We start from the raw sequence: 10,679 nt of genomic DNA, 5'->3' as shown, positions 1-10,679 counted from the left end.
AACATGAGTCAACTTTATTGATATCAGCAAAAATATACAATTCAAGGCTACTTCAGTTCTGTAGCAAGGTTGGGGCCAATTTACCTTTAACCGAGAGAGTGGATCGTATTTTAAATGTGATTTGCTTTCAGTCTACTTTCAATTTAAATGCACTTTTCAAACTGAGTGAACTGAAAGTGAACTGGCCCCAACCCTGCTGAGTCAGTTGATATAGTGATGTGGAGAGAAAAAGGGAAATGCTGCTGCTAATAAATGGAGGATAATGAAATAAACCTGATAAAACTGATATAACTATGGCAAGAAAGTATTTTTTTTATCTACCAGCCACAGTAGCTGTGGATATATATAGAAAAAAAAAAAAAACAATGTAGCTGTCAGAGTCAAAGTGGCTGGTAAATAAAGTCATCTTTCACCAACAAACAATTCAATGGTCTGACTGATTCAAAGGTCTCAATCACCATTTAAATTTAAGAAAATATCTCATAAGCATGCCTATGTACATTATAAAAAAATGTGTAACCTTTTATTGCATACATTATCTTGAAAATAATTCAAAAGTATATGAATATTATTGAATTGTAATTGAGTTTAAGTGCTGCAGCATGGATCCTCGGCCTCACATGATCGGGCAGCTCTCCACTCTGACTCCACTCTGAGAGAGGAAGAGAAACAAAGTTAGTGGCTATAAACAAAAACATAATATCATATTTACTGTTGTTTCAGTGTAATATTGGAATAGTTTTGTTCAAAAATGAGACACCCTAACCCTAACCCAAAAAATGCTTACTTTTTAAAGGACAATAGATAACTTTCCCAAGTTGATAAAGTGATAACATAACACAAACTAGTAAAACAAATATAAAACAAATCCACTGTATTTTAGTAATTTTAGTAAGGATAATGAATTTCTACTGACGATAATAATCTTTGCCCAAATGGATATATAGCATTTGGAAATAAAACTCTTCAATTTTGTAGTATAAATTATTGAAAAGTTGATTTATTGATCTTATTATGTCATTAGAAAAACAAAGCTGTCACTACTGCTACGTTTCCTTACAGCCAAAGGTGCATGAACTACAAAAAAGTAGAAATGAAGAACAAATTCAGCTCTTGGAGGAAAACACTGGTCCAGAAAAACCAGAAAACCTTCATCAGGGGTTACATTTTCATGACAAAGAGACAATGGATCTTAAATGCCTTCCCAAAAATAAGTGAGAGGCCATTTTGCAAAGGTATTTAAGAGCCAATGTCTCTTTATCATACAACCCTGATGAAGGCTTTCTGCCAAAACATTAGATTTTAAGTACCAATAAAGTCTTTTTTCAAACATCAGCCTCAAAGACTAGCTGAATTTTTTCCTTCCTTTCTAATTATGTCATGAAAACTGAATGCACTGCCCTCAGTTAGTCATATTTCCGCTGTATGTGTGCAGCGGCTCCCACCTTGCGGGGCGTGCTGGTGCTGATCACATAGGAGTGAGGCAGCAAACCCTCGGAGAGCCCGCCGCTGCGGAAGGAGCGGGAGGCCGAGGACACGGAGCAGTTGCTGGACTTTTCCGAAGGAAGGCCGCAGGAACCGCACACCACCGTCCGGCTCCGCAGGTTGTACTCACTGTCCCCGCAAGTGCTGTGGGCTACCTGGAAAGAAAAGAGAGAGAGAGAGAGAGAGAGAAAGAGAGAGAGAGAAGAGAGAAAGACAGAAAGAGAGAGATTCAGCAGTTGCTATCAGTGCATTTGTTGAGGAAAATCTTTCAATGTGGCAACAAGTATGGGGCTGAACTCTGCTGGGGTTAGGGGTTTGATTGTCACTAAGGTCACTAATGCTAAATATGAATGCACTCTACTACTAAATAATACTAAGTAGGGTTTGATAGCTGCTATGTTGTGCCGATATTCTTCAAATTTATCTTAAAATTTGACCATTTTCATGACCAAGTATTCAGCGATTCCCCATAATTATTATTGTCAGAGTGGAAAAGCCTCTCAAAGGCCTCTCAAAATGTGCAAGGAAAATAAAATTTCATTGTCATGTCATGTCATGTCATGTTATGTCATGTCATGTTATTTCTCTTACCATGTCATCATCATCCTCTTCAAACTGGGTACGAGTGACCTTCCTCATTGCCATTTCCTGCATGAAAACAGAACAGTCAGGAAGTTTATCACAAGATAAAACATTAGAGTACTATTCCAAGATTATATTTAGAGTTTCTTTGTTCATTTGTGATCCTTTATAGCTCAATGCAAAGACCATTACACTGGCAATGTGGCCCTCATGGTGCTATAAGGCACTTAGGATAAAAGTGTCCAGCATATGTTGTGTTATCTATTTAGAAGAATATGTTGCTTCAGTTATGCTATGTATCTATTTAAAAGAATATGTTTCTTCAGCTGATAGATAAATGAAATACCTCTCCACTGGCGCTGATCAGTGTGGTCTGGAAAACGTCTCCGGTGCCCCAGGAGGGCTGGTTCTTCCACAGCAGGTCAGAGGGAGGGTTGTGGCTTCCACCGGCACCAGAGGCCCAGATCTTTGACCGCCATGCAAAACAGATGAAGTATCTATAACTGTGTTCATCACTGTGTGGGTTTAATAATACTGCTGATTACAGGTGCTGCTTACCGTGACCTTCTGGCCCGCCTTTAAGGTGAATTTAGCAGGGAACTTGAAGGTAATGGCTGCACCAGATCCCACCTGCCGCTTCACCTGCCAGTTCCCCAGATTCTGGTCCTGTAGGAGCAATATGATGGTTGGATAAGTCAGGGGTTCTCTTTTGTGATGCAAAATCCACAATATAGCTGGAAAAATCTGGGCAGGGAGAAGTCAGTGAGTAATTCAGCAGCTTCAGCAGCTACTGTATTAATGACGGGGCCTTAAAGCTGCACTAGGCAACTTTGCCTGTTGGTGGCTCCAAATAGCAACAAGAGGAAACTGTTTGAAAAATCTGAACGTCAATACCCAGAAAGCATTTAGTGTGATGTGAGTAAGCTGCACACGGCATGGTCTCTGATCACTTTATCCAAAAGAATATCAAAGGGATGAGAAATGGACAAAAGATCTAATGTCAAGTGTTCTGCCACAACACCCTCAATAAATAAAGGAGAAAAAAAAAACAGATGTCTCAAACACATCTCCCTCCCACCATATTCCTTCTCTCACCTCATCTGCTTTGTTGCTGAGCCTGACGTATTTCCCGTCCTGGTCCACCTCGTCCACAGTGACGCGCCCGCTGGCCGAGGCCTGCTGGGTGATGCGTGTCCGGGCCACGGCGCCGCCTGCGAAGCTGGACGCCTCGCTGTCGGTGTCGTTGGCGCGGCGCCTCTTGGCGGAGGAACTCTGAGCGCTGCAGTGGACCGTACGGGAATGTATCGCTGAGGAAGAGGAACGACCTCCTGTCACTCTGCCGGGGGGCGGGCTGGGGGACAGACGCAGCCTGCAGGGACAGACATGATGACCCGTGAGAGGGAGAAGGTGCTGATTTATTGAGGAGAGGGGGAGAGCGAGAGGCAGACACAGAAACTGGACAACCATAAATGAAATATCCAAGATGTAGATTTGTTGTTATCATCCTCCTCCAACTGTGTACAAGGTTATGATCCTGTGTGTCTATCAGGTATGACCAGATGTAATGTTAGTACTGTGTACCTCTTTCCTAAACCTCTTAAACTCATTGGGACCCAACATGCCAGCAGAAACAGGCCCATGACTCATTTTGAACCAGAGTTTGTTCTAATCTATGCACATATTAGGCATTTTAACTGATAATCTGTGAGAGTTTCGTTTTTTTAAATTTTGTCTCCATCTTTGTTGCTAAGCGTTCATTGCTGTGGTGTTTCTGCACTGCACCTGTCAATCAAACAGTGTAACATCTTTCTCCTTGGATTTTCTGTTGATGCAGTTTGAGTTTCTGTAGGTGGCGCTCTTCTCTTTGTCTGTTGCCATGGTGGCTGTCACTGCTCATGCTAACTACCCAGTTCTTCTTCTATTTACTCCTTACACTGCTGTTGCTGCTGCCAGAAATGTAGAAAACATCACTTCGGGTTGGGAAAACACCTACCAGACACCGGGTGTTTAGAGGAGCAAATGTAAAAGCTTTCATGACCTGGGTACAGGTTGAATCACTATTGTGTTATTTAAATTGGCAACAGAGAGTAGCAAAACAGACATTTATTCATATGAAAATGTCACGGATTATTACTTTAATTGACTATCCAGAGCAGCTTACAATGAGAGAGCAGTAGGGGTTTAGCACCTCGTACAAAGACACCTCAACAGGACAAATGGCTTTCAGCGGATGCACACTGACTGCTGCAGGGATCAAACCTGTGACCTTTAGATTACGGGACGCTCTCTAACCACTAGGCCATGTACCTCTGCTCCTCTCCCTCCAGCAGCTTCCTGTAGGCACATATCTCCATATCCAGAGCCAGCTTGACATCCAGGAGCTCCTGGTACTCGTCCAGCTGCTGCTGCATCCGCTGCCTCATCTCAGCCATCTCTCTGTCTTTGTCTCCCAGCAGGCGGCGGGTGGTGTCCCGCTCGCGGGACAACGCCTCCTCCAGGTCCCGTATCTTTGCCTCGCGGGCCGCCAACTGGGTCACACAGAGGAATCACACAGTTACTGTTGGTTCAGAGTCCATTTTACTGGCCAGGCAAGTTTGCACATACAAGAAATTAGACCTGGTGGGCTGCTCATGTAGATCACATTAAACACAACACAAACTTATGAAAAGTAGTAGTATATTAGTATATAACTAGCTCATAAAAAAGTATAAGTAGTATACAAATAGTTGAAAATAGAAATTTAGGAAATAGATAGGAAACTAAGGAAGTCAGTATTAGAAAAAAAAAAAAAAAAAAACAGAAATATATACAGATCCAGAGAATATTGCACTGGGCTTGAAGTGTTTGAACACCACAAGGAAAAAAAAAAGAAAAAAACTGGACTCATAGGTTGGAATGGTATAAACGGAGTATAAATATTTATAAATATATAACTATACAGCCAGAACAGAGTTGAGTTGGCTATATAAGAACTGACTATAGAATAGTGGGTGCCAGTGTTATTATTAAATGGACTTCACTGTTTGGATCTAACTACTTAACATCACCTAACATCAGCTACTCTAGCTGTTGGTCAGAAAAGCACATTTGTTATCATAAACAAAATGAAAATAAAGGCAATCAAAAGACTCAAGTGAAAACTCTGGAGCAAAAAGGGCATAACTGCACTTAACAGCTTTTAATAGAATATATATTTTCTGAATCTTAACCTCTGTAAAAATATGATTGGTTCCTATGTTATGTTTTGAATAAAAAAGCAAATGCAATCATGTGAAGTTTTGATTTTGCTCTGCTGTAATATTAGAAAAATGTCACATACTGTAGCCTACATCTCTTTTCCTCTAAACCCTCATGTGAGGCATTTTGGCTAAAAGCATCTACCAAATGGCTTCAGCTATGAGCAGAACCTGAATGTGAACCATATATAACCATCTAATATTGTTTGAAATACCTGTTTCTGCAGCTGGCTGAGCTGAGAGGATGCAGACTCCAGGCGGATCCGTGTCTGCTGCAGCTCCTCATGTGCGGCTCCGACCAGGTGGCTGCTGCGGTCCGCCGACTGACGGGCGTTCTCCAGCTGACAGACACAAACAGACAGCAGGGCGTGAGGCGCATGAAACCTCCACTCTAACCTGCCTCTTCAGCTCCAAGCTCATTTTGCTTTATTAGTGTCAGTTTGTGGAACTGCCTCCCTCTGCAAATCATAAACTGTCCAACCAAAGCTGTTTAAAAAGGAAGTGGGAATATTAGTTTGGAACAAATTGAGACATGGCAGTATTAGGAAAACTAGTGCTAGTGCCATGTATGATATACATGTTGATGATCTTTTGATTGTGTTTTCATACTGTTTTGTGTTGAATGTCAATTTATTGTTATTTTGTCTTCCATTGAGGACCACAGTGGAAATAAGTGTTTAAAGTAACACTTTCTTGTGTTATCCTCTGGAGTCAAACATGCATGTATTGCTTGTTTGTCATGCATTTTCATAAAATCAAATTAAATTAAATTGCTGGAGTCCTAGCTGGGATGGCTGGCCATGTCCCCTGCAGACCTGGCTCATGTAGTATTTGCAAATACTCTTCATGGTTTGTTCTAGCTGATACAGGTGCCACATCAGTGCAGTTTGCCACATAGAAAAATACAATTAATGCCAGAAATGTTAGAAAATCACAGTCAATTTAATATATGTGATTGACAACTGACATGACACTTTCTGATTTTTCCTGATGTGGTAATCCCCACCGATCTGCTACTCTATGCAGGTTTAAACACATTCTGTTAATTATTTACAAATTGTATTTAGGCCACATCTGGTACCTGGCTTAAATAGAAATTGCTCTATTATACTTCAGAAGAGCCCTTGGTACACATAGAGAACAAATGGTCAATGGGGACACATGGCCTTTTGCTCAGTAAGATCTGCAAAGGCAAGGTTTGTTGATAAATATTTCACCACCATACCATTTTCGTCACATAAATTGAATTGTTCAAGTTCAGCTTTTTACCATATACCTACGTTCAATTTAATAGATTACCTTGGAATTGTAGGTCTTCTCAATCTCGTCCTTGTACATTTTAATCTGCAGTTCATGCTGGGTGCGCATCTCCATCAGAGCGTCAGCCAGCTTGCTTTCAAAGTCTTGCTGGTGGCCGTTATCCAGCTCAACCATACGAGACTCGTGGCGCCGCTTCGTCTCCCGCAGCTCCTGTTGGACAATCACCAACGAACTCATTATCACTCACAACTACAATTACCTCGATTATAGCATAACAGCTTAATATAGGGATGTGATCAGAAAAAAAGATGAATAAAACAGAACTTCATTTCATGTTATTGATGATAATAACTTTAATCCAGGAGTCTGACCTCTGAGTAGAGGTTCTTCTGAAAGTCCAGCTCCTCTTTGAGCGTCTGGATGCGATTCTCTCCATCCACCCTCCGCAGCATCTCGTCCTGCAGCTGCTTCCTGGCATCGCCCAAACCGTTCTCCAGCTAGGAAAGGCAACAGGAGCCGACTATTAGTACGAAGCAATGCACAAAAGTATGCAGTAGTGAGTAGGGAGATCGTTGAACATTCACTTATACAGACAAACACAGGAATACACACAACATACAAATTCACAAACTAAAAAACTAGAAAAGACATTGTTGCTGTCATGTTGAAACCTCATTATTTCAATTTTGGTGATTTACATGTTTCAACTTCAATTGAAAGTCTTCTATGGGTTGAGAAAATTATACGACCCCTTGGGCTTATGAAAAACTCTCAAAACCCCATTAGATAAACTCAAAAATGCATGGCGGAAAAGGTAAAAACAAAGCTCTTTTTCTTAGCTCCTGAAAAGTTGAGATGTGGGAGATACAAGGTTTTCATCTGACAGTGATGATATGAGGGATTACATGGCTCTCTATAGGTTAAGAAAATTCTACCGGCCTTGTTCTTATGAAACCATTTCAAAACCCCATTGGATAAACTCAAAAATGCCTAGTGGTAAAGGGAAAAACAAAGCTCTTTTCTTAGTTCCTGAAAAGTTGAGATTTGGGAGATACAAGGTTTTCACCGGACAGCAACGATATCACAAAGACAGCGGGGGATTATGAGGGAGAGCCGAACTCAAACAGCAACACTGGAAAGCTGGTGATCTTTGTAAGATGACGGCAGGAGGATTGAGTCCAGATGTGTTTCCACTGAGTTTTAAATGGAGCGCGGGTCGACTTTACCTTGGACACCTGGGCCTTCAGGTCCCTGTTCTCCACCTCGAGGGTGCGCTTCTCTCCCAGGGCCGTGGTCAAAGACGCGTCCTTAGAGTTCAGCAGGGCCTCCAGGTCTTTGAGCCTCAGCAAGGCCGCCGCCAAATCTGACTCCTTTTTTGTGTTCCTGGGGAGAGAGGCAGGGGCTCAGAGTGACTGGGCATGTCAAGATATGTATTTGTATAAAGTTGTTGCAGAGTATTGCGGGATATTTTAGACTTGGATAGAACAAGGATGTGGTATGCATTCCATAATAATAACACATATATTTTGCTGTGTATCTTCAATTTAGAACCAAATGGAAATCAGATTACTACAGGTTCCTTTACACGGTCTGATGAAATAAATATGGGTTATTTTTGGACAAGGATGTAGCCTGGATGAAGAAAAAAGAGGGGAAAGGCCTTGGTGTTTCCATGTCTGTGTGTGAGTCATAGGCCACAGCGATCTGCATCCAATCTCATGTGTCTGGTAGCCACAACCACAACCGCTGCTGTTTAGCTGAGCCGCTGCTATGGCAACGGCCCGGCGTTGCCAAACACACAGCGGCCGCCATCTCAATATTTATGGAAAAATAATGAAAGCGAGAGCGCAACCCTCTAAACACTGCCACGTATTGTGCGCATAATGATTACTTTGGTGAAGGAGGAGAAACAGAGAAACGGGAAAGAGTTAGTCATCGGGCCCTGGATGTGGCAGCAGGGGGAAGAAGTTTGGGATGGAAGTTGAATGTCAAACTGCAGTGAGCAATGAGGAGGGCATGCTAGCAAGGGAGCGGCCCGGGCGGGGCAGCGGAGCGCACAGTGTCAGCAGAAGTTCCACAAGCAGCAGAAGCAGGACTAATGAATAAGACTGTCTGCTGCTATGGATTAGATGCATCAAAAACCCTCTGATTCATGCATAATAAACAGAGAAACCATATTATGCTCGGGTTTAGTTGAATAAGATTTGGTGGAAGATAAGGTTGAAAAAAAAGGGAGATTTCAGAGGCTTGCAGGCAGCACTTCCCTCACATGATCACCAGAAAATATGTGGATCATTGGTGTCTTTTCATTTTGGTTAGAAAGGGCACATCAGGCCAATTCATTTTTTATTTTTGACCAAAACTTTTTATGTTCTGGGGGACGGACTCCACTTTGCTCTGTAACGCGCTCTCGCATAACAACTGCAGAAGAAATAATCGTGGCTCTTGAAAGCCGGTCTGAATTACAGTCAGATGGTCAATGCTTTCCAAGGAGGCACGGAAACTTTGAGTCTAATTCTGAAGAAACCGCATCCCACACACACACACAGACACACACACAGGGGTGCTAGTAGGAATTCTGGGGGCTCTAACATGATGTGACACCGGGCCCCCCCGCCACCTCAATCCATGTCATTTAGTACTATATCACCTTGCCTGTCTGAAGAGCCCCTTCTTATTTAGCCCCGCCCCCTTCCTCTCGCAACTAGCAGCGCTCTGCACCCGTCACAAACCTATACTAGACACATCTAAATCCGGACTGGAGTGGTGCGCTGCGGTCTACCTGGCTTTAAGCTCCTTGTAGTCCTCTCGCACCTTGCCCAGCTCCAGCTGCAGCCGGGCGCGCTCCTTGGCGACGGAGTCCAGGGTCTGGCGGGCGTCGGCCAGCTCGGCCTCGTAGGCGGCCTTCAGACCCGTCAGCTCGCGGCTGATCTCCGTCTCGGACTCGGTGATGCGCAGGCGCAGGCCGGCGTTCTCGGCCTCCAGAGAGCGCACCTTGTCGATGTAGACGGCCAGGCGGTCGTTGAGGTTGCACAGGTCCTCCTTCTCCTGCAGCCTGGTGATGCGGTTGGGGGACAGTGGGGTGCCTGCACCCCGGGGAGTGTTCTTCTGACTGGGTGTCGCCATGGCACCTATGGGCTATCTTTGTAGAAACATAAACATTATTATAAATGTTCTGTCATGAGACTCAGAATCATAATCAATTTGTTTTCCAAGCACAATAAATGTACAGGATCTTGTCTTGCTGGTGTTGGTGCACAGACATTCTGACAACTTACATAGTAATGCAGTGTATACTCAGTACAGTAATAATAGGACTTCACATATAGTGCAAAAAGACAATAAGGACATAAAATAGATAGTAGACCACATTTCATAACACTGCCATAATCCAAAAAGAATCCAGAAAACAATGATGAAAAACTTTTCTAACTTTCCCCTTAAAAGTATTCTTTTGTTTTTGAGAGAAAGTGTACATTATATATATATATATATGTATATCTATAAGTTATGCACTCTCATATGGTTATGACAAAGTGATAACAGCAAGCTTACAGGAGAATAGAAAATATATTTCTCTGTAAAATGATGCATGATTTTCAGAAACAGAAGCGATACAGCATACAGCACAGTTCAATAACGAGATACTCTTTCAGGCATGATTCATCGGTGTGACGTGATATTTATAAACAGCATCTGACAATTTGTAAACGTTCTCTCAACTGCCTTGATTGGAATGACATAAGAAATACAAAAGGCATTAACAATGGAAAGACATGGGAGGGGTTATCAACTCCACCCAAAATGAGAGCAATGTCCCTTTACATCAGATGCCACATGGACAGAGATATTTACCTTTTTAAAGAAGGTCTGAAGTAGAAAAAGACGATGCTCAGAGGATATTAGAAGATCTTTCTGATATTTTTCAGTTGTCCTGTGATCTTTGTGTTCCTCTCACTCCTCCGACAGTGTTCAGTCTGTTACTGTACTGCCTGCAAATCCATCTGAGTGCCCATATAGGAAAGAATGAGATGGGAGGAGAAGGAGAGGAGAGAGAGGTTGGCCTCAAGTTTGGCACTGGTAGGTGGTAGTCAGTCTCTCTCTCTCTCTCTCTCT

The 10,679-nt window shown here is 42.6% G+C and overlaps 1 protein-coding gene across 2 annotated transcripts; it reads right to left on the bottom strand.

The window, feature by feature from the left end:
* Positions 1 to 13: 13 nt before the first annotated feature.
* Positions 14 to 10,557, bottom strand: LOC139908326 (lamin-A-like). Of its 2 annotated transcripts, none has more exons than XM_071894975.2 (13): positions 10,419 to 10,557; positions 9,346 to 9,705; positions 7,790 to 7,946; positions 6,935 to 7,060; positions 6,603 to 6,773; positions 5,519 to 5,644; positions 4,375 to 4,595; positions 3,163 to 3,436; positions 2,626 to 2,733; positions 2,414 to 2,533; positions 2,077 to 2,133; positions 1,446 to 1,640; positions 14 to 652 (listed from the first exon to the last, which is right to left on the bottom strand). In XM_071894975.2, exons 2-13 carry the CDS (start codon positions 9,687 to 9,689, stop codon positions 617 to 619), a joined length of 1,935 nt encoding a protein of 644 aa, XP_071751076.1. In that variant the 5' UTR covers positions 9,690 to 9,705; positions 10,419 to 10,557; the 3' UTR covers positions 14 to 616. The 2 variants fall into 2 exon arrangements, with proteins under 2 accessions (XP_071751076.1, XP_071751077.1); XM_071894976.2 differs by having other exon boundaries at positions 9,346 to 9,701; positions 10,419 to 10,542.
* Positions 10,558 to 10,679: the final 122 nt, after the last annotated feature.

This window comes from Centroberyx gerrardi, chromosome 19 (assembly GCF_048128805.1).
Source record: "Centroberyx gerrardi isolate f3 chromosome 19, fCenGer3.hap1.cur.20231027, whole genome shotgun sequence".
In the NCBI taxonomy this organism is placed as follows: domain Eukaryota; kingdom Metazoa; phylum Chordata; class Actinopteri; order Beryciformes; family Berycidae; genus Centroberyx; species Centroberyx gerrardi.
The sequence above is the reverse complement of the archived record's forward strand: the minus strand, read 5'-3'. Positions and strand labels throughout refer to the sequence as shown.